The sequence below is a fragment of the Pestalotiopsis fici genome (assembly GCF_000516985.1).
Source record: "Pestalotiopsis fici W106-1 unplaced genomic scaffold PFICI_Scf_10, whole genome shotgun sequence".
NCBI lineage: Eukaryota > Fungi > Ascomycota > Sordariomycetes > Amphisphaeriales > Sporocadaceae > Pestalotiopsis > Pestalotiopsis fici.
In genome coordinates, this window is record NW_006917100.1 from 116383 (window position 1) to 139376 (window position 22994).

General features: G+C 49.6%; 7 protein-coding genes across 7 annotated transcripts; 4 read left to right on the plus strand and 3 right to left on the minus strand.

The window, feature by feature from the left end:
• Positions 1-642: 642 nt before the first annotated feature.
• Positions 643-1329, plus strand: PFICI_12254 (uncharacterized protein; the record flags this gene model as incomplete). The annotated part of the gene is made up of 2 exons (XM_007840835.1): positions 643-821; positions 885-1329. The coding sequence occupies 2 exons, from the start codon at positions 643-645 to the stop codon at positions 1327-1329; spliced, it is 624 nt and encodes a 207-aa protein (XP_007839026.1).
• Positions 1330-1548: 219 nt separating this feature from the next.
• PFICI_12255 (uncharacterized protein) lies at positions 1549-2865 on the minus strand (the record flags this gene model as incomplete). Its single annotated transcript, XM_007840836.1, has 1 exon — positions 1549-2865. The coding sequence occupies one exon, from the start codon at positions 2863-2865 to the stop codon at positions 1549-1551; it is 1317 nt and encodes a 438-aa protein (XP_007839027.1).
• A 1144-nt stretch (positions 2866-4009) lies between these two features.
• PFICI_12256 (uncharacterized protein) lies at positions 4010-8319 on the plus strand (the record flags this gene model as incomplete). The annotated part of the gene is made up of 7 exons (XM_007840837.1): positions 4010-4151; positions 4217-4344; positions 4412-5815; positions 5983-6224; positions 6302-7286; positions 7397-7587; positions 7656-8319. The coding sequence occupies 7 exons, from the start codon at positions 4010-4012 to the stop codon at positions 8317-8319; spliced, it is 3756 nt and encodes a 1251-aa protein (XP_007839028.1).
• An 82-nt stretch (positions 8320-8401) lies between these two features.
• Positions 8402-9064, minus strand: PFICI_12257 (uncharacterized protein; the record flags this gene model as incomplete). Its single annotated transcript, XM_007840838.1, has 1 exon — positions 8402-9064. The coding sequence occupies one exon, from the start codon at positions 9062-9064 to the stop codon at positions 8402-8404; it is 663 nt and encodes a 220-aa protein (XP_007839029.1).
• Positions 9065-9969: 905 nt separating this feature from the next.
• PFICI_12258 (uncharacterized protein) lies at positions 9970-11012 on the plus strand (the record flags this gene model as incomplete). Its single annotated transcript, XM_007840839.1, has 2 exons — positions 9970-10805; positions 10880-11012. 2 exons carry the CDS (start codon positions 9970-9972, stop codon positions 11010-11012), a joined length of 969 nt encoding a protein of 322 aa, XP_007839030.1.
• Positions 11013-12560: 1548 nt separating this feature from the next.
• PFICI_12259 (Nucleolar protein 56) lies at positions 12561-14293 on the plus strand (the record flags this gene model as incomplete). Its single annotated transcript, XM_007840840.1, has 4 exons — positions 12561-12712; positions 12781-13136; positions 13223-13986; positions 14045-14293. 4 exons carry the CDS (start codon positions 12561-12563, stop codon positions 14291-14293), a joined length of 1521 nt encoding a protein of 506 aa, XP_007839031.1.
• A 2624-nt stretch (positions 14294-16917) lies between these two features.
• PFICI_12260 (uncharacterized protein) lies at positions 16918-18694 on the minus strand (the record flags this gene model as incomplete). Its single annotated transcript, XM_007840841.1, has 3 exons — positions 16918-17157; positions 17211-18209; positions 18272-18694. The coding sequence occupies 3 exons, from the start codon at positions 18692-18694 to the stop codon at positions 16918-16920; spliced, it is 1662 nt and encodes a 553-aa protein (XP_007839032.1).
• Positions 18695-22994: the final 4300 nt, after the last annotated feature.

Genomic DNA, 22994 nt, shown 5'->3' on the forward strand with positions numbered 1-22994 from the left:
AAAAAAACCCAGTCGACTCTGGGAATCGACCTTGTGGTCTAACCTTTTAGTCATATGTCACCCTTTAAAGATCAAGGATCTTTGTGCTAATCTGACGGTTAGACCAAGTTGCTCCCTTTATTAAAACAAACAAATCAATTCGCAATTATATCTTTGCTGGACCAATATGATTTAGCGAAACTTTATAATTGTTTGCCTTCCGGTGAGTCAATGTTTAACTTTGGAGGTAATGCGTGTTTGCCTACATGGTAGTGTCCATCATTTTCAAAGCCAGCTAGCCTTATTCTAGGTATGGCAGTGGGTGTCAGAATCTAGATGCTTCATTATCGCAAGTGTGCGCAGCTTTTCGCTGTGACTTACAGTGGATCTCTTGCATGCACTGTGCAGCTGCACCTGCACCAACACATCTGGCGCATTCGGCCAACGTTATCTTCACTGCCCCCTCCCATTGCCTCGCCTACCTTACCGTGGTTCGCGTTCTTTCCAGCGGCTTCATCATTTCAGAACTCATGCCATCCTGCGCGACTTCCTTTATCCCTCGATTCTGTATTGCCATTTACTATAGCATAAACACGCTACACTTCAGCTGAAACTTGCGATTCGCTGATTTGAGGCCCAGGTCCGATCAGCAAGACTTTCAATATGGCTATCAGTTTGACTGTAGCAATTGGCGCCATTGCGGCAACCTATGTCTTTCTTGTCACTCTTCTTCGGCTCACTCAAGGCCCGAAGGAGCCGCCTTCAATCAGCGATGCCATTCCCTTTGTCACACCAATGATCAATATGGGTTCCAAAGGGGTGAATTTTCACAGATTGATGAGGTGTGCCTGAGCCTCCTCCCCTTGTCAAGCCTGCAAACGACACTGATGCCATTTTGATAACAGAGACAAATACAATTTGCCGATATACACTCTACGGATGCCAGGCTCACGGCTTTACGTCGTTAATTCCCCATCTCTTCTGGGTCCCATTCAAAATCAGATTCGAAAATTGTCCTTTACCGCCTTTGAGGCAACAATAGCAGCCAATGTATTTGGCGTGAGCAAAGAGAGCAACGCAATCATGGGTCGCGACTTGACAAATGAACATGGGTACTTGATGAATTTTCCCAAGTATGTTCACCCGGCTTTGAGTGCTGGTGCTGGTCTAGATGCTATGAATCGCAGGGCAATCGAGGTCATTGCTCAATCTCTAGATGCACATGTGAGCAAAGGATCAACAACTATTAAGTTGTTCGACTGGGTCAGGCACGAGCTACTTTTCGCTTCAACCGAAGCTGTGTATGGACCCGAAAACCCGTTCCGTGATCCGAAGATGGAGAAGGCCTAGCAGTAAGTGTCTCATACATTGATTAAGGATTTCTTTCTCGTTTCCGCGTGTTCTGCACTAAGCAGCCCACTTCTGGCCGTACATAAACGATCAACAAAAAGGAAAACTTGAATTGAACAAGAAACCCCGCCCTTAGATTCATTTCGACATCCCAACAGCGATATGCAATTATTTAAATGCAGCTGCTCTAGCTTCACTTTTTCTTCTAGAGGCAAGTTCTCACAAGAAAACTCCGCTGTCCAATGACATTGTGGTAGTTGCAGGCACCGTCAAGTTCCAGGAGTAAGTCGGGCCAACGCAGAGTGCCGAATCAGGCTTCAGCGACGCAGTACACGCCTCAGTCGACAGAGAAGGATTCACGAGGCGAAAGAGGCCGGCCTCAATGCCTTCCTGGATGCATATAGCGCTGCAAGTATCCCCAGAAGCCACTACGTGCCACTTGCCGCAATTCATCGTCGTACCTGACGCTACCGTCTTTTTAGCGGGAGGTTCGACGGCATTTCTGGTATATCCGTCCCCCAGCGGTGCTGTCGTGGGAGCAGGAGCCGGAACTGTGCCGGTAAAAGTTCCACCCTGGGGCGAGACGCAGATACTGCGACCCCAAAACTCGGCAGCTACCTGTAAATTCGAGCAGTCGAAGTTGATCCATTGATTAAAATTACGGACCTGACCGAATTCAAGTTCAAGCGCCGTCTCAATAGACACACACGTATCCGAGGGGCGCACGTAATATGTCTGGCAGGTGAGGGGAAGACACACGTTGACGCCCGAGTTAATATCCCGGCAGTCGGGGATCAGTGCCTGGTTTCCCATGTACAATGCGGCTGAAGACACGCTCGTAGCATTGGCAATAGACTCGCACGTCTCGCCTTTCCGCGTCGTAGTGTAGTGTTTGCCCGTGACGCAGTATAGCGGTGTTTCTGTTGGGACTTCGGTAAGAGGGGGAGGGATATTCGTGGGTCCACTCCCGCCACACGTAGCGTACACGTACTGAAGAACCTCTTTATAATAGTCGTTGTAGATGGAATACTGTGAGGACTGCATCAGAGCAAGTCTCCGGATGTGACAGGTGTGACAAAGTTCTGTCCGTGGCATATGCTTGTAATCAGGGACAGTGCTGAAGTTGGCAATAATGTCGTTGCAGTATTGCTTGGTACGCGGGTCCTTGACACAGGTTTCATTGAAACCTGCCCACAAATAGCCTCCAAGTCTGTTTGGGGCTGATTTATCCAGCTGCTTCCCCTGACAACGGTTTGTGACGTCGCCAAACCAACCCTTCAGTGACGCAGAACAGGCGCCCGAGCATACTGAATCAGTAAAAGCGACGTCCCCAAGAGATCCCCGCCAGCCGAGCTGCAAAAATGTCCGCACGTATGAGTTGCAGCTGATAGCGGCGGAAAGGGCATCGACGCATTCTGTACCCAAGGTGATGTCCAATTTTGTTGCGTTATAGAGTATAAAGCTTTCTTGTGCGAAGACGGCCTGCACCCCGAGTAAGAGTGCGGCGGCTTGGACTGAAGCAAATGAGAGGTACATGGCGGTGTCTTTGCTGCGATGACAAGACAAAGCTGGGGACTTGAGTTGAAGAAGAGAGTTATCCCGATTAGAAACTCAGAGACGCCCAGGACCCGGGTTTCGGGGGATGTCAATGACACTAGGTTAGAAATGTCGTTGATCTCCTCCTATAAAGTTCCCGTGTACGACTTGACCGTCCTGCTGACACATTTTGCAGACAATATTGAGGTAAGAAAAATCATTACCAAGACGGTAAACGAGTATGGGGCGGCACTGCAACCAGGCCGCATTTGATGGGCAGAAACTGGGCTTGATACTACGCTAAATGGAAGTATCTCATACACTGTGCGCGCCTCGAGTATTTGTAAGGTACTTGTGTAATGCTAATGCATGCACCAGCGTTTAACCTTAAAACACGGCGGCTGACGTATGAAGTCGGTCATCCATACACCGCAAACCACGCCTGCCAAGGTCGACTATAAATTATATCGTACCGAGACATCGCGGTAGATATCATATCATCCATCGTCAGAAGGCAGGTGAGACAGTTTGCTATTATGCGGCCTTTAATCTTGAATAAGACAATTGCTGACTTGTATTTGAAATGCCAAGTATAATACGAATAAGACATAAGCCGAATTCAACGGTAAAACGGCACCTGTGTCTGTATTATGGTGCACGCAAGGTACGAGAGAGTTTCAAGCATCCTAATAATGCGATTCTCTTAATTCACAATCCTTGCTTTTTCATCTTTGTCACATTATCGAGTATTGACAAAGGCCCGAATATTGACCGGTCGCTTGACAACACGATGTCTCGGCATTCTACCGACGGTCATCATCAAGTTAGCACAAGTCAAGAGATTGAATAGTAAACCACAATCGACTATCTAAGGGAATTCCCGAGAGTAAGCTTAATTATGCAATGGGTAACAGAAGCCCGCAGAGTGTAAAGATGTGGTACTGGAGTTGAGTTTTGGGGGTGGGTGAGCTATGCAAATATGATTCAGAGCCTTGTTGCAAAGAAAGGGAAGTAGCTGGATCATTTTACCTAAAAAGAAAAATGTATATATCTGTATTTCTTCATAAAACATGAACTGATATTTCTGGATTTTCCCCGCCTTCCTTTATCCACATGATCCGGTAGCTTCCTCCTCCTCATCAACATGTTGCTTTGGCTACACCTCTATCTCTGGCTTTGCCTCTCGCTTTTTTTGAAATCCACTTCTGCCCAAACATGCAGTTCATCGAGCCCCTGCGCTGAGGGATGTTGTAATAAATGGGGTAATTGTGGCTTTGGGCCCGACTGTGAGTCTGATATAGCCGGCCCAGCCTCATGAGATAAATGCTGACCATCACAACTACGTGTTTAGACTGTGGCCATGACTGCATATCAGACTGTGGCCGCAAATCACAGTGCAACCCTGGATATGGCGCTAAATGGTCACAGAAAGACAAGTGCCCGTTGAATGTTTGCTGCTCAAAACATGGCTATTGTGGTGTAAGTTCATAGAGCTTCATGGATTTACCATCTGTCACATTCAAGGCCCTCAGCTAAGATCAGTCAGACTACTAAGCTGTTTTGTGGGGACAAGAAAGTCTCTCACAAGACATGTTCCAAAACCAATGGAAACACGCGCATTATCGGTTACTTTGAAGGCTGGGCAAGTAACCGGCCATGTAATGTTTTCTGGCCTGAGCAGATACCCGTTGGGCTCTATACACATATCAATTTCGCCTTTGCAACCATCGACCCTGTCAGCTTCAAAGTACTCCCTGTGTCTGACAACGACGTCGCTTTGTACAAGCGGCTCACGCACCTGAAGCAAAAGGACCCAGACCTGCGTGTGTTCATTGCTATAGGTGGCTGGACCTTCAATGACCCTGGTCCTACCGCGACAACTTTCTCCGATTTGGCTGCATCTGTGCCACGACAGAAGGCCTTCATTGAATCATTAGTGTCTTTCATGTCGACCTATGGATTTGATGGTGTTGACCTCGACTGGGAATATCCTGCAGCCAAAGACCGATCGGGCCGGGAGGTTGACTTTTCAAACTTCCCCAAATTCATGAGTCGTCTCAAGTCCGCACTAGACACAGCCAAAAAAGGCATATCCATTACACTCCCTGCTTCCTACTGGTACCTACAAAACTTTGATATCGTCGAGTTGGCCAAGTCAGTTAGTTGGTTTAACATCATGTCGTATGATCTCCACGGTACCTGGGATAAAGGCAATGAATGGACCGGTGCATATCTCAACGCGCACACCAATCTAACGGAAATTGACCAGGCTCTTGATCTACTCTGGAGAAATAATATCAGTCCGGACAAGGTGGTGATGGGCTTGGGCTTCTATGGCCGCGCGTTCACAACCACCAGCCCATCGTGCCTTGAGCCTGGCTGTACATATGAGTCAGGCGCCACAAAGGGGAAGTGTAGCAGAGAAGTCGGGATTCTTTTGAACTCGGAAATTGACGATCTTGTCAAGGAGCATGGAGTGAAACCGAAGCTATACAAAAAAGAAGCCGTAAAAGTGGCCTCCTGGGGCAATCCTACGCAGTGGGTGGCTTTCGACGATGAGGAGACATTTCAGCTCAAGTCAGAATACGCACAGAGCCGTTGTTTGGGAGGTTTGATGGTGTGGGCCATCAGTCATGATACCAAAGACTCCAAGTACAACAAGGCTCTAGCAAAGGTCGCAAACCGCAAAATCAAGGCGCTGTCCATCAGAGACGGTTCGGATGCTCCGTACTCGTTTGTTGACATCCCCAATGACCAGTGCAAGTGGACCAATTGCAACGAGGGATGTCCGTCTGGCTGGGTGCTTATGACGCGTGAGGACCCAGGGAAGCGTGGCAAGGAGTACATGTTTGATCAGACAGGTTGTGGCGGCATCGGTTCACACGCATTTTGCTGCCCTCCAGGCCAGAAACTGCCGACCTGTGGGTGGTATACCCACCACAATGGGAAGGTAAGCGACTTCCGATGTCATTTCTCTCCCTTTCCGAGTTGTCTTATGAGCAAGCATTGCCAAAATTGGTGCTGCAAAACAGCATACTCAGACAAATTGCTCAAAAGAGCTGCTTCAAAACTCATTTATCTACCCGAATAGGCAATTGCTAACAGATGCTGTTGTAGTGCGACGGTACCTGTCCTAAAGGTATGGGCTACGTCGGTTCCAACAATATGTATTGTAACAACGGCGGATTCCAGGCTGCCTGCTGTACTCAAGATACCAAGAGTATCAAGCTGTACACGCTCTGCGAGTTGGGTGCATTCCCCTTTTGCGACACCCAAACAGGGTGTCCTTCAAAGTCTGGAGATCAGTCCAGAAAGACACTTCTGACCTCATCATCTACTGGAATGGGCGGTGCCGAGGTGTGTCTTAAGGGTGAGTATACACAAGTTCCACATTTATACATTGCTTCCTACCATTACGAGTGGATCATTATCTAAGAAATGTCTCAACAGCTGGAGGAGGCTGGCCGGGAGGATACAGCCGCGGTGGAGAGCGCAAGTTCTGCTGCGATACGAGCAACAAGAAGATGACCTTCTCCGATTGCGAATGGTACTCGGGCCTGGGTTTTGGTCCTGCAGATGGTGGCGATGATTTCTGTCGGCCTAACTGTCCGAATAATCGGGTTCGTGTGGCAATGGATACGGGGGCTAAAGAGTGTTCCGGCGGCGGCAAAGCCAGCTGCTGCTTGCCAAACTATAGCGACACAATCGAAGTAGAAAACGACAAACTCGGGGTGTGGCGTGACGAACTGAAGCGCTGGCTTAATGATCCGACATGCGCTAAACCAGGCGCCATCATCAGCAGGAGATACAATCACGCCAACTCCAATTCCCAGAGTTTGTTCAGGAGAGCGACCAACCCAGGAGAAGCCAAAACCGAGAGTCTCCTGCTTGCCCTGGTCACCAAGGTCGGCACGCAAGCCATGCTTGAAGCCATGGAGAAGGTCTGGAATGACGGCACAGGGAACAAGTTTCCGCACTTCAAGATGCCCGGGTTTCGTGATTACATAACAAATCTTCCTAATTACGGCACCGAAGGCCCCATGGAGCTCTGCCACGACATCATGTGCAGCCCATATTACTGGGATGCCCGGGCAAGTAAGGGCAAGACCAAGACGGTCGACTGTGTGGATGGCATCTGCACCAGTATAGACAGCTGCGATCTCGATGAGACGGATGCTGGCGTTGCCAAGCGCAATGTCAACGCAGAGCTTGATGGAGCAAAATACAGAGATATTGAATGGATGTATCGTGGAGGCAACAACGCTCATGATGCACAACTTGACGAAAATGGGGCACTCATATCTCCAAACATGAGGCGCTTCATGAATTTGGAGAAAAGGATCACAGGAGCGAGGCCATTTACTGCTTCTCTTACTTCCCCCTCAGGTGAACGAGCGGCTATCATCATCACTTTGCCTGGTGTAAGTTGCATTCATACAACTCGCTTTTTTTTTCTTTCGATTTCCTAGTTTCCGACTCTACTGCCCGTCATACGCAGTAAATTATCTTTACTAATCATGTGATCCAACAGTACTACAACTTCGATGATTACCCGTCCGATGATCCGTTGATGGATGAGGTGGTCGACTTTGCGAGCAGAGGCGACTGTACAAACACCCGTATTATCCATCTGTCACTTCCCAACGGCGAAACGTTCCAGATTGAACATCTTTTTGACGGCAACGTGATGGCCAGGTTCATGTCTGATGCTGCCGCTGGACGGTAAGTTGCAAACTGAGATTGCCGACCATTATTGAGAGTCAAGCACCAACTGACTGCAATGATGCTAGCCTCCGAAGTGGTGCCGTCGCCCGGGCCGGTCCCGTGAGCATCAGCTTCTTTAGACAAGCACGGACAATGCCACTACTTCCCAACGCGCCTCCGCTGCCAGGTGGTGCAGACTACAGCAGCCTCTATCCCCGCGTCATGGATTGTCTGGGTAGTTTTACTAACACTGAGACGTTCGTGGGCGCACATAGGGACATTAATGCCGTAAAGACGAATTTGATGCGGGGGCACAACCCCATCGCTACATCAAGGTGGCAAAGATTGGCGACCAACGCAGCCGCACCGGAATATGTCCTCCTGCGTCTTCGTGCCAGCATTGGAGTTATTCGGTATCTCAACCACCGTGGTACACCCAATATAAATGGACGTCTAGCCATCATCATCAACAACGTCGGCATCCAGTGGGACCATGGTGCAGCGACGTGGAACGCGGCCAATCCGAACAACCGTGTGGCGATTGGCGACCTCTGGCGCGAGTGGGCGCCCGACTTCTTCGCCTACCTTGTTTTGCACACACAAAATTTTGTCCGCAATGGTATCACGCAGATGCGCAATTATTGGGGTGTCTCAACCAGTCCGCTGACTGACCAAGTGCTCGAGATTTTACGGGACTTGGAGGACCAGTTGGGCGATCTAGAGATCAATACGGATGATTTTGACACATAGGCTCTCTTGTACTTCTTTTATTTCGTGAAACTAAAGCTGCATAGCCTCAAACAAGATAGCTGTCAGAACTTCAAGCTCGCCGTCAACTAAGCTCCCCATTCCACGTGGTGACATGCAGTCCGCCAATCGTCTTGGGCGCCAAACTTGCCAGATCACGAACATTCAGTTGGTCCCACAGCTCCAACATGCTTCTGGTGGTCATTTTCATCCAGCCGAAATACCTCTGTCCCCCCATACGGTTGTTTTTAGGCGTATAGTTTGCTGCCACATAATCGCCTTGCACACACTTGACCCAGAATTCCGGGTTCACTGCTCGGCCTGCGTCCTGCAAGACTTCAGAGTCGGCCAGGAGGAAATATCCACACTGGTGTGGCCTGAAAGCGCCATGATCATCCTCTACAGAACGCAAAAACAACTCGCGGAGATCGTCCATTGGCTTGTCCTGAAGCAGGGTGATATCCGAATGGGTGTCCAATCGAAACAACGCTTGTAGAGTCTCTGCCATCTGTCTTTGCTCGTCATTCTCTTCGTCGTCCTGGTGGGCTTGTAGCTCCTCTGCAATCTGGGCCTGGATATTGTCCAGAAGCGCAAGCCAGCTTTCATCGGACGATCCGCCGTATTCCGTGCGGTAGATGGTAAATCCCCAATTGAGGTAATCCGGGGTCGCGTCAGGCAAGTCAGGCGCCAATTCGCCGTCGTCCGTTATGCGCTGCAAGCCGCTGAGGATGCTCTCTAGCATTGCCATTCTTGATCTTGTAGCTCGCTGTGCCGTCCTTGGTAGTACGTGTTCTCGGCCTGTAGTGTTATTTTCGGTTCAATCGGGGAAAATATTGCGTCCCAGGCCTTTAAGTCAACGGACAAGTATTGCTGACTGAGTCACAAAAAGAAATGAAATAATCATGTGGATGAAAAGGGTGATGCGGTCAGGCGAGAGGACGTTGGCTTGGCAGCTTACGGCGTAAGTTCAAGGTTAAATACCCAGGAAGTCAGGAACCAGGTCCAAGTCAGATGCGGGGATTTTATGTGCGACACATCAAATATTTGTTTGGCACAGTGCGAAGGGACAACTGAAACAATGTCTCTCGTATATGCCAAGAAGTATAAGGTTCCATAGCCATGCAACGTGCATAGCTGCTTGGATGTGAGTTGCTATTTCTGGTGTTTGTCCTCTATTTTCCGCAAACAGCGTAATACTCGACGTACGACCATGAATGAAACCTCATACAATAAATGCTCTCCCTCCGCGAATGTAACTTTGTATCTCGGCTCCATAGTCGAAAACGTTGTGGGCATTGGGATACTACCCCACGAGCTGAAGTTTACTGGCAGATATGCATGGTACTTTTCGTGGTCGCAAGAGTCAGCAAGCTTGTTCAATACTATCGAAGGCGTATTACATATTCCAAGCTACTGGAATATTTCCAATCGTTGGCTAACAGATAGAGTTGAGAGAAACTTGGGACGAGGCTGATGCGATACTATCACTGATTCTTGGTTCCTTGCTGGAAGGAGCTTCACACGTAGAGACATATAATTCTTGTCCATGGCCCCTCAATGGTCGACGCTGGTACGGTCGTTCTCAGTCATAGATTATTTCCGTCATCTCTCCCCCTTTACACCATTTTTCTATCTTTGCCTCTTCTGTGAGCAATGCCTTCCTTGATCAGAAGTCTGGCATGGGCCTATCTCGCTTGTGGATGTGTATCCACAGCATGGTCTTCGGATAGGCCTCGCGACTCACACGAACGCAGACAAGATGGCCCGGTGGCCCCTGGTACCGCTACCGATTGTACCTGGTACGACACCGCGTACGACAGCTCATTCACATGCGGCTTCTTTGAGAAGAGCTGGGGCTTAACGCACGCCGAATTTGTAGATTACAATCCCAGTGTCAAAAACGACTGCAGTGGCATCATCATTGGTAACTCATACTGTGTCGAGGTAAACTTTGGATTGCCACGCCCGACGACACGGTCAACGACACCGACCAGCACCAAGACTTCAACCACAACTGGCAGCACACCGACAACCACCGGACCTGCGAAACCCAGCCCGACTCAGGATGGACTCATCGGGACATGTACAAAATTCTACTTTGCCGCTTCCGGTGACACCTGTATCAAGATCGTCGAGGCGCAAAGAAGCGTGTTCACTCTGGCCGACTTTGTGTCGTGGAACCCGGCAGTAAAGAGCGACTGCTCGGGTTTGTGGGCAAACACGTATTATTGTATTGGTGTCCCAGGTACTCCGACTGCAGGTACCTCTACGAGACCAGCTACGACCACGACCACGACAGTGACAAAGTCGACGCCAGCCAGACCCTCTCCTACACAGGATGGGATCGCGGCTAATTGCCAGCGTTACCATCTCGCCAGTTCCGGAGACACTTGTCAAAAACTTGTCAACCAGTATGGCACCTTTACTCTGGACCAGTTCTATGCTTGGAACCCTGCAGTTGGCAAATCTTGTTCTGGATTTTGGCTCGGGTATTACTACTGTATTGGTAAGTTGTGGCGAAATCGACTTGCATTCCAAGGCAAGGACCTAACCTACCCTTCAGGAATATCCGGCACACCAACGTCGCCAACGAAAAAACTGACCACTCCAACCACTACAACCACTCGGCCACCAGCAGACACGTGCAACCCAGCTGCACCAACTCCCACTCAACCGAAGCCAACTTGTGGGTGTAAGCGGTGGCATAAGGTGGTCAGTGGGAACACATGTGATGATATCGTGAAAAAATACGGGATCACTAAGGCTAATTTCAATAAATGGAACCCGGGAGTCGGCTCTGCCTGCACATCTTTATGGCTTGGATATTATGTCTGCGTAGGTAGATGATATTAAGACATGACGGGACAACAGAACTGGGCGTGATATACAAAAAATCGAGAATTAGGCTGTAGTATGACCGCAGAGGTAGTTTCCTTAAACAAATATATCAAACCAGAGTATATTATTCATATCAGCGCTATACACCTCCTTACAGGATTGCAAGCGTTATATCCTTGCAAGCCTTACTAAGAATGAAATCTGCCTTTGAAATGCTGAAAAGTGTCACAAACATGCACCCCGGCAATAATGCAAACATGCGCCAGCGCTTGAAAAGACAACATGCGGGCGATGGTATTAATATGTTTTTGCCTTCACTTGTTGTTTGCATTGCATTATTTTGGTTTCCCCTCCCTTACTAGACCTTCCCCCCCCCCCCCCCCCGGGACCATCTTATCAAAGTAGTGCTATTTTCCGCTGAAGATGTTAAAATAACAGCAATTTGTAAACATTATTTTGTAAAAAAGCATGTACTTCAAGAAAGACAGTATGTCTTTGATGAAACAATTATCAATTATGCAGTGTTTGTTATACAATAATTTGTGATCACATTGCATTCAATGGTGAACCAGCCTACATTTATCTATCTTGCATACTTTGCACTTTCTTAAGCCGCCTTCTTCAATGCACCACTTACGTCTTCTTATTGATATTGGTGAGTGGATGCTCCCTGTCCAAGGAAAACCTGCAAATGCTTGGAGGTTTCGCTGTGACTTGAGAGACATCGTTTCATCTCGACCACTCTCATTGTGCGTCTGCTTACACAAGTGTTGGCATACTATTCTTGCATACATACTGAATCAGCCTGACGCGTTATTAGGGGGGTTGTGCTTGGGTGTTTTTCAGTGCCTCGAGTGAGTGTGATTTTTTATGGATCCGTGGTTATTTTTACATGGTTGGTTGCACACAAGGACCTAACCTAGGTACTTTGAGTCTTGCCTAAACTTCACAATCATGAAAGATTATCCGTTGCACTTTGAGAGGATCAATTGGTGTGGCTATTTTATTTAGCAAGAATATGCAATTTGAAAAGAAAGAATTGATTGTACTTTGAAACCATTGATCGGTGCTCGCACCATTCTGTATTCTGCACAGTTCAGTACCAGATGAAGGAAAAGTTTAAAGGCCAAGCAAAAAAAAAAAGTTCCGATAAGAGCGATAAGCCCGAAAATACAAAGTGGAGTCTGGTGGCAGCAGCGGTGATTGGCCGGGACGGAAGCAATAATTAGCCGGGGCTCCCAATTGTGCGCTGCGAGCCGCCAATTTTTGGTGGGGAGCTTTGCAATAAAAATTTTGGAGTAGCAGAAAGTCTGTGAAGCTTCAAACCCAGCAGCAGACAGCCGAGTCGCAGCCAAACCCAGAACCACCTTCCGACAACCCGCTTACGCGCGCGCACACTCGGCACCATGGGGAAGATCGACTTTCTTTTGCACGAAAATGCCACTGGCTATGCCTTGTTCAAGGTTGTGAACCAGCCGGACCGCATCAGCGGCGCCGACTCGCAGAACCTGGCCACCTTTGGCAAAATGGTTCAGCTGGTCAACTTTGCTCCCTGGAGGTGAGTAGGGCGTCGCCTAGGGCACTGTTGTGCCGGCAGAATTGTAATTGACAGTTTGCCCCATATAGAAATGCCGCCGACGCGTTGGAGAACATCAATGACATCTCCGAGGGTATCCTGAACGAGTACCTGCGATCCAACCTTGAGCTGAACCTCCCCAAAGCCTCCAGCAAGTCGCCAGTCACCCTTGCTGTTCAGGACAAGAACTTGGGAGGTGCCATCAAGGCTGCCTTCCCCGGTGTTGACGCCGAGACTGCCGATACCAGCGACATTGCTGCCGACCTCCTCCGTGGTGTCAGAACGCACGCCGAGAAGCTATTGAAGGGTCTGCAGGAGGGAGATGTTTCCCGTGCTCAGCTCGGTCTCGGTCACGCTTACTCCCGTGGCAAGGTCAAATTCAACGTCCACAAGAACGACAACCACAGTACGTCCTTCTCACGCGTGCATCGCATTCTCAACTTTGCGCGCTATCGACATGCGCTCAGGTTTTCGTGTTACTAACTGGACTAGTCATCCGTGCTATTGCAACCCTCGACAACTTGGACAAGGGAATCAACCTGTTCTCCCAGAAGCTCAGAGAAGCCTACTCATGGCACTTCCCCGAGCTGTACGCGATTGTTTCCGACAACCTGGGCTTTGCCCGCATGGCCCTGTTCGTTGGCGACAAGTCTACCCTGAGCGAGGACAAGCTGCACGAGCTGGCCGCCCTGGTCGACGAAGATGAGGAAAAGGCCTCTGAGATCATCAACAAGGCCAAGATCTCCATGGGTCGCGAGATTTCCGAAGCCGACTTGGAGAACATCACCTCCTTTGCCAGCCGCGTTGTCAAGCTCGCCGAGTACAGGAGGTCGCTTTACAACTACCTGACCGAGAAGATGAGCACCGTTGCTCCCAACCTGGCTGCTCTGATTGGAGAGGTCGTTGCTGCACGTCTCATCCAGAAGGCTGGAAGTTTGACCAACCTGTCCAAGTACCCTGCCTCGACTCTGCAGATTCTCGGTGCCGAGAAGGCCCTGTTCCGCGCCCTCAAGACCAAGGGCAACACGCCCAAGTTCGGTCTCATTTACCACAGCTCTTTCATTGGTAAGGCCAACACCAAGGACAAGGGTCGCATTTCCAGATACCTCGCCAACAAGTGTTCGATTGCTAGCAGAATCGACAACTTTGCCGAGCAGCCCTCCAAGAAGTTTGGTGAGGTGCTGAAGCAGCAGGTTGAGGACCGCCTGGAATTCTATGCCAGCGGAAAGAAGCCCACCAAGAACGCCGATGCCATGGTAAGTCATGTTCAATGTGCAGCCAACGTATTAAAACTCTTGCTAATCCCCACTTTAGGACCAGGCTATGGCCGACATCCTTGCCGACGGCCAATCGCTCGCCATTGACGCCGAGATGATCGATGTCCCCCTTCCCACCAACACTGAGGACAAGGAGAAGAAGGAGAAGTCCAAGGACAAGAAGGAGAAGAAGGACAAGAAAGACAAGAAGGACAAGAAGCGCAAGCAGAGCGACGTGGGCGCCGAGGAGCCGGAAGCTGTGGATGGCGAGAAAAAGAAGAAGAAGAAGAGGAAGTCCGAGGCTTAGGTTGGGTCGACTCTTCTTCTTTGACCTATTTTCTACTGATCGGCTTCCTCAGGGTGTTGGCTGCTTGGCGGTTATGACCACGCATGGTTCGGCGTTCTGGAAAAATTGTTGTTTGCTCGTGTATTACTCGATGGGCTCATACCCCGTTTTATCTGCTTGTGTCTTGAGCTGTAAGATGCTCTCCTTTGCCGGCGTCTCTGGAGTAGTGGATATAATTATACAACCATTGTTCACTACTTCTGCGAACATTTGTGACAAACGATATTTCATGATGTTTTTAATATGATGATGATGATGCTGTATGTTTCGAAGCCGATCCTATGGATGATTTATGCCGTGCATGGAAATTGTGGCAGGCTTCGCCGAGCGGGCTTTGGAGATTGCTATGTAACCGCCTAAACATACCCAACACATCGGCTGTCAGCGTGGCGATGAACAAGGTATTAGTAGCAACAGCACAATGCTTGAAAGTATATTTACGGCAGACCATCTCGCGGTTCTTGTCTCCCAGACCATTGTCCAAGCATCTTCATTCTGATTGGCGAGGCGGTTTGAACCTCTTTCCGCAGGTAATAAGTGCATGAACTAATCCCCCGATTGATCCTGCTATCCCAATCCCGAGCACGAGCAATCGACGGCCTGGATGAGAGACTCGAAATGGAAGTCACGGACCGTGTAGTACTGGCACGAGTGGCATAAGATTAAGTTGTGAACGATACCAACCCGGCACATCATTGCCTTGGGCATTGAGATCCAATGCTGGCTCATCTTTGCGCAAAACGGTCTTTCACGTCCGTTTGATACTCAGAACGAACAGGACCGTCTGCGGTTCTTGCTTCCCTCTTATCACTCCCCCGTCCTTTGCCGTCGGGCCTCTAGAGGGCGCGTGTTACGGCACGTTGGTATCAGCGGGTCAGCGCCTTCTGACTGTTTTGACTGTCTGTTCGCGAGACGGGGAGAGGACCCAGTGTTTGCGGGGAGCCTCTCCCATCCTACTGCCTCGTCGGGACCCGATAGTATGAATGGGCAGAATTCACACCGTTGGAACTGGGTCGCTCGGATCCAAAAAAGAGTTGGCCCGTGAGGGCCAGGCACAAAGCATCGGTGTGTGTAGTGAATGCCGTACCCGCGATCCCGCTGATGTGCACCGATTAGTAGTACCATGCAGTAGTCGTTGTTGCGATGGATCTTACGATATCTATACTAGTATGTAGTAATCACCAGATGCTTATCATGCTCTTATTCGTTCTCCAGACACGAGGAGACAACCCGCGTGCATTGGATTTTGCTTTGTACGTTACCTCGGAGAAACTCGATGTTGCCAGACACCATGTCTTTTCTCTTTTTGTGGACGACCGAGCTCAACATTACATTTATTTCGGTCTGTGCAAGTAAATCAGTGCAACATATCAATCACCCTTTAATCGTTTGTAGAGCCGTTTAGCCCTTTTAGCAAACGCCTTGAAAATCAGACGACTATACCACCATTTTTCCGGGACCAGCTGAGAAATCAACAAGGTGGACAAGATAATAATGATATTATAGTAGACTACATCAGGCGTGGTCTTGCGGAGCCAAGCCAAGAAGAAACAGTCAAGGGGGAAGGATCAGCGGGACCCAGAGGAGTGGGAATGTTGGAAGGGGGCAGGTTAAGGAACATCGGTGCCCAAAAGAAATAGAGAATGCGCGCAGACGTCAGCCCAGTGTAATATGTGCCAGCTGCAAACATGCTCCCCCAGTATTTGATCGTCCAAAGGAGGGGGGGAAAACTCAAAGGAAAACCTCATCACATTATTCCATCTCAAACCGAGTATTATGATTTCATCTGGGGTCATGCAGGCCCCAGTTTGCACTGCTACACTACTTTCCCCCTGTTATTTTGTCTATTCTCCGAGTGGCAGACTGAGACCAAAGTGTGGGAGAGGCCTTGTACTGTCGCATGTGCGTAAATCGTCATCGTGGGGGTAAAGATGGTGTTTCCGGATACAGTGTGTCCGGGGCCAAGTAAATTGACAGGTCCCCGGAGAAATATGGACTTACATTCCTTTCCGATGGGCGAGAGTGATGGAAAAAGGGAAAGGGGGTCAATTGGGTGATTGGATGTTTGTGCAATCGGCATCGACGGCACCTGCAAATGAATTGTTGATGCGGCGCGATACACCCATATCGGAATCAAATGTAGAGCTAGTCAGCCACGATATCTTTCGACGGTTTGTATTTGTAGATATATCAGCATCATGATCGGATTCATGGTCACAATCAAAGACTTTTGAGAATGTTTATGATCTTCTAAATTCATCATGTAAACGTGAAATCTAGCTACAAGCTTGGGTATATATGTAAAAAGAAAAAAACATCAAGTCCGGATGCCGACATGGACTAATCCATCATGCATTCTATCCGTCTAAATTTTCTTCGTATCTTTTTATTTTCGTCATGATATGCTTCCAATCGTTGTCATATCATTTTCGCGGCTCCAATTCAAAAGAGCCTCTACCACATCCAAATGGTGTGTATGGAGTCGTAAATCATTTCGCGCACGCGCGGACTTTGATGTTTTTATTTTGGGCCGGCGCAGCCGACATTGGGTTCAACCTCTAGTAGAACACACTTTTGCGACTCGATCAAGACAAGACACCAGCGTTCTCGCGGTTGTCGACTTCATCCTTCTCGCGGGAGATGCGAGGGGACGACTCGAGGTCATCCTCCTCGGAAACCTCATTCTCAACACCGTACTTGCGAGCGTAGTCGCGAACCTGTTGAGCGTCAAGCTTGGGCAACATCTTGGCGGCCTTGACGTAGCTAATGTTCTCGTCGTGGCCTTTGGCAAAGATGACATCGATCTCCTCGAGGGAACGACCAGCCTGGGAAGAATCAGTATGGATGATGAATGCGTCAGACAAGAGAGTATGCTTACCGTCTCAGGGTAGTAGAAGTACAGGATGGGCAAGAAGATGGCGTTGAGCGCGGCAAAGAACAAATAAGTGCCCCAGCCAATGGAGTCGACCAGGACGGGAGTAATCATAACAATGAAGAAGTTCCAGATCCAGTTGGACACAGTCGAGGTGGCGTTGGCCTTCGCGCGGGTCTTGAGGGGGTTGATCTCGGCGGGGTACAACCAGGGAAGAGGCAGCCAGGTGGCACCAAAGAAGGCAATGTAGGTAAAGAGACCAACACCTGCGCCCTTGGCAGCAGAGGTCGTGTCGGGAATCAGAGCGCCGAAAACGAGAACCATGGACAAGCATTGTCCGATGGTACCAATGAAGAAGAGCTTGCGGCGACCGAGGCGTTCGACGGCGTACCAGGAGGTGCAAGCAAAGAGGGCGTAGACAACCATGTTGACACCACCGAGCAGAAGCGCCAAGTTCTCGGAAGTTCCAATCGAGGTCTGGAAAAGAATGGGGAAGTAGTAGATGACGGCGTTGCAACCAGACAGCTGCTGCATCATTTGGGAACCGGCACCTAGGAGGAGACGGCGCAAGTGCTGGGTCTTGCCGTTGGTGAAGAGCTCCTTCATGGAAGTGTTACCGCTGCGCATACCAGCGGCACGGATGGCGTCGTTGATGACCGTGATCTGGGTCTGGACCTCTTCGTGCTCACGTCGCTTGTCGGCAAGGGCAGCAAGTACCGTATTGGCCTCTTCTTCACGGCCATGGGAGAGAAGCCATCGTGGGGACTCGGGAAGTCGCAGCATGAGGACGAGAATCACCACGGCGAAGGCAATCTGGAAAGCGATGGGGAATCGCCAGACAAAGGGGTGGGGTCCATAGGTACAGCCGTAGTCAATCCAGTAGGCAATCAAGGTACCGACGGCGACGTTTCCACCTTCGATACAAATGAGCTTGCCACGGTTGTGTGCAGCAGAACATTCGGCCTGATACGTGGGAACAGTGGATGTGTTGATACCATTACCAATCTGGAAGTATCAGTTAGTTTGACGAGTTTAATGAAGGGTATGATGAGGGGCCCAGAACTTACTCCTGTGATGCATCGTCCAATGATGAACTGTGCTGTAGCGCCATATCCAGGGGGAACGGAGCAGATCTGAATAATCACACCGATAATCATGACAGAGGCACCGAGGAAGATGGAGTATCTTCGACCAAGACGGTCACCATACATGAGAGTGAACAGAGCGCCAAAGAAGCAACCGACAGCGTAGATGGAGGTGACAAAACCTTGCCAGGTGCTGTCACCGTCGGTCTCGGGGAAATCAGACACAAAGGCAGGAGACGAAATGATACCGGCCATGACACCCTGATCGTAACCGAAGAGCAAGAAGTCGGTCGTCGCTAGGGCCGTGATGTATTTCTGGAGTGTGTGGCCACTCTTGGACCAGTAGGTAGGAACGCCATGGGCGTTGTCCTGGTGCCCAGTCCGCACTGGTACCAACTTGACCATCTTGAAGGTGTTGTTTTTGGTTCCTCTTCAGTCGATGGGCAGTATGAATGATTGCAATGATAAAACGACGGAAACTAAAAAGATGCAAAGTGAGGGTCCGTGTCGAGTTTGCGGAGAGGAATACAGAGGTCCAGCCGTATGAGCATATTCCCCCAGAACACGGGGAAGGAGGTTCATATATAAAATATGACCAGAGTAGCGCCGAGACACGATGACATAGGTTGTGCATAGGTACAGACAGTAACAGTACGACGACTACGTACTATGGGAAACAATGACTATCGGCCGTGCCTGGTCGTATGCAGTACGGAGTAACTAGTCGTCAGGCCATAGATGAGCATAGTGGAGGGCCCGATGGATACCAGAGTGTACACAGTATACTATGAACCCACAGTGAGCTACTACAAGCGCAAGAAATTTTGGAAATTTTTCATTAAAAACGTCATACCGGCCCACTGACATGGAGCAGTGGGAGGTTCAGCGTGGAGTTTGGATCGCGGAGTAGAGGGACAGGCAGGGCCTGGTAAGCCCGACGTGACGCCGCGATCGCTTCCCCCAGGACCCTTCTAACAGCTCCTCAGTTTGCCTTGACCCCGGGCGGGTGAGGACCCATGCGGAGAGGGCAAAGAAGAAGTGCGGTATGGGACATTGTGGAAGAGCAGCAGTGACAGTAGAGCGACCCAAGGTAAGCCCCGGTGGTGGGTGGGTGCGAGTGGCGCCGCACGATAACTTCTTTCCAACCTCATTCACTCTTATCTCGGAGTGTCCATCTTTAAAGGTGGAGCGGCCGCCGGGTGCGCGACTCGGGCGGCTTGCCTCTGCTCGGTTCTCCTGCCTGACAGGTGCATAGTGTAGAGGTAGGAATGCAGCATGGCGACATAAGATATCCACCCGCCGAGGCGAGTCTCACGGAGACGGAGACGACGAGTCTCGAGACACACACCATTACATGTCCCAAGGCTACTACTGCTGCGTTGGGGAAAGGCAAAATAGACACCAGAAGTCGAGGAGCATGGGCTATAGGGCAGAGCCAAGGAGCAATGACGGAATGGGGAATTAGAGTTTTTCCCTCGCCAAGGTACCAAGGCAATCGATCGGTAGTGCGTAGTGCCAATTCTCAAAATTGCCCTGTCAAGAGATTTTTATATCACGCATCATTGGTAGAATTTGTGCAGGCGAGGGGAAGATCTCTAACAATTCATGACTCGAGTCGATTCCGCACAGTATTACTGAATAGGTATAGGCCGTTATGGAGGGGCGGAACCATTTTCAAGTGAATTTCTTTGACTTCTATTTCTCTATTCTTTCCCGCGACACAAATGCCATATGCCAAGCGCAGTCTGCAGGGACTTTAGGGGCTCTAAGGCAGGTCTTTTGCAGGGAATAAAAGCAGAGTGATGAGCGCCCAGCACATGTCAGAAAGCACGCATATGCAAACAAAAACACACATGCGCGGCACTACCCAAAAAGCAAAAGGAAAAATTCAAACAAAATTTGTGATAAAAGAATTGAAATCACGTTGCGAATTTACGGGCATTACTGTAATGGGCCATGATCGTCGCTGTAGGCGTCAGCCGCCGCTCCAGTGCTCTCTCCTTGGCGCCATGACAGCGAATCAACAGTTGCGAGTTGACGGGAGCCGCAGTGACGTCACAGCGTTCGGCCCGTTAGGCGATCGAACCCTGCAGTAGCGGACAAGGCCAAGGAAGCGCTAGACTTTGTTACGGGTCCTCAATGAGGCCAGTATTTGGATACGGAATACATAGACAGGTATTATTAGTTGATGGATTCGAGTGTTGCGATGTGATGGTGCGACTGGCCATTCTGTTGGTTTGGGTCGGGTATTGGTGATAGATTGCTATTTACTGACCGCCTAGAGGACAGGGGAATGAAAAAACGTGCCGAATGCAACAAGTGCCACCATAGTTTTCTCGGGTTCATCAGCTCAATGTCAGCCAACAATTCTACCCTCTTTGGAATGTCTCTGTGTATGCTCATTCGCCCACATCTCACGCGATATTCTACCGATATTCATAGCATGCTCGGACGCAAGAATAAAGGGCAGAGACGCGCAATGTGTACACAGTAGATCCTGGCCAGAGGAGAGAAGACCATTCTGTACAAGGTCAGCTTATCCAACACAACCACAGTCAACGCTCACAGACTCGACCCACGATCACAAATCTTTCGATCCGATCATTACCTGCTACAGGTAAAAGTAGTTTGTCTTATCATCTCCGCAACCACCTGAGAGAATTCCCGACTATCGAAATCTCCAAAAAAAATTGTTAGTTCCCGGCTGGTCTTGGCTGCCGAAACGGCGCCGCCTCACTCCCCCTTCCCCCCCAAGCAAGCCAAGCCCTCCTCCGCTGAGACGCCATTGCCCGGCAAGGCGACGCGAATACGGCCAGCGGCAGCATACCATACTTGGCACGGGTAGCCCACCCTAGGTAATAAAGGCGAGGCGGCGTGTCGTCTCGCTTTATTCGATGCAAGCACTATTACTCTTTTCTTTCCTGTTAGCTTGTCCGTACGGCACCGCATGTGTCTGAGCACTGCTGTCAATTTATGAATTAACAGCTGCCCCGTTCTTTTTTGCCCGACTTTTGAAATTATTCCACGGGGTTGAGTAGGTAATCATTATCTGATGGAGAAGCGACTAAAGAAGGACACTCGAAGCCTGAACCCAGCTGCAAATTGGCACGTTACGTGGAGGAGGACACAACCATTTCTTGGGGGAGACGAGGGGGGACCTTTAACGACTCCATACCCACTCTTGCTTCACTCACTCGGTCGCTCGGTGGAGTATGATCTGCGAGGACTAGAAACGAAGCCGCGCAGGAATTTGACTACTTCGGACAACCAACCAGAAACCCCGTCACCGCCTGATTATTCCCGGCTGTGGGTACTTTTTATTTTATGCAAACGACCCTGTGAGACGAGAATGAGAAAGAAGGCATATCTCGCTTAATAGGAAAAACGAAATTCCATTCTCAAAATCCGCACGCGCGCCTCGACTTTTGACCATCCAGCCGACGAGAATACCATCCGGTAAAGGCGGCCAATACCATACCCGGGTTCCACACGAGACCTCAAAGTCACCGAGGGCCCGAAAAATCCCTTGCACGTGCATCTTTGGCGACTTGGTAGATTGTACAGCAAATAGTAAATGCCACTAAAATTAGAGAAAAACATACCTGCGGTGAGCCGTCGCCTATTGGGCATGCACGCAGACCTTCGGAATACGGAATATTGATTCCTTTGGACCCTGGCCGCATGATGACTATGTCTGACCCCTGAAGGACGGTACCGATTAGTATTGTCTCTACAACTACTCAGGTTGGGCCTTTTCAATCTGGTTTCCGGTTCTGTCCGTCCTGATTCGGGATTCCATGGTATAATCCAGGCGCGAACCTGATATTGACAGTCCGGCACCGTCTTGGAATGTTTCTGCGCTAGCTGTCTGAATTATGGCCAGCCTTGGTCTGCTCGGGGCCGGTGCATGGTCACTAAGAATCGACCGACAACAACAAGCTTATCTTGATCATGCGCAGAGTCCTTGGCCCAAGAGCCGCCGAAGTTCTGCGGCCTCGTGGCCCCACGTCCGTACCGGCAGGCGAAGTACGGCCGCTGAATCGCCGAGACGGGCACTTGTCAAGCTTGTAGTAGTCGTCTTTCCGTCGGAAGCGGCGTGCTATATACTCGTGGCCTTGGACCACTTGTTCCAGGATCACTGGCTGTAATACGCCTAATGCCAAGCCCATATATAAGAACCTGGTCCTGGTAACCCCCACAGCTGTGAGTCAATATCAGGCCATGCTATATATTTGGCTATATGCTGTTGGATGGCTCAGAAACTGGTCAAGAGGATACCATGAGAGGTACTTAGGAGGATATGGATTTATACAAGGCGAGCACTGTCTATTGCGATCCTACCTTGAACAAGGTCTCTGTTCATAATGGTGAATGTTTCCAATTTCTATAGCCGCTTCCGTGATCTTGAACTAAAGGAAAACCTGGACACCAAAACTGACTATTTTCTTCAAAATTAATGTAACTGGCCACCGGCTTTTCAGCAGAGGGCGCTTCCGGCGTAGATGGTATTCTGAAATCTGTTTATGATTTTTACCAGCATATAGTGCGTTTGGAACAGCTTATCTATCATACTTGTATAGAACTGTTTGCCAGATTGGTCTACTAATTCACAAACAGTTCAATGACCACCGTCGCGTAAGAAAGCCTCCCCGTGTCTATTTCTCTTGATTCTCACTAGTGAAGGAAATGGCTCTCTCTCTCTCTC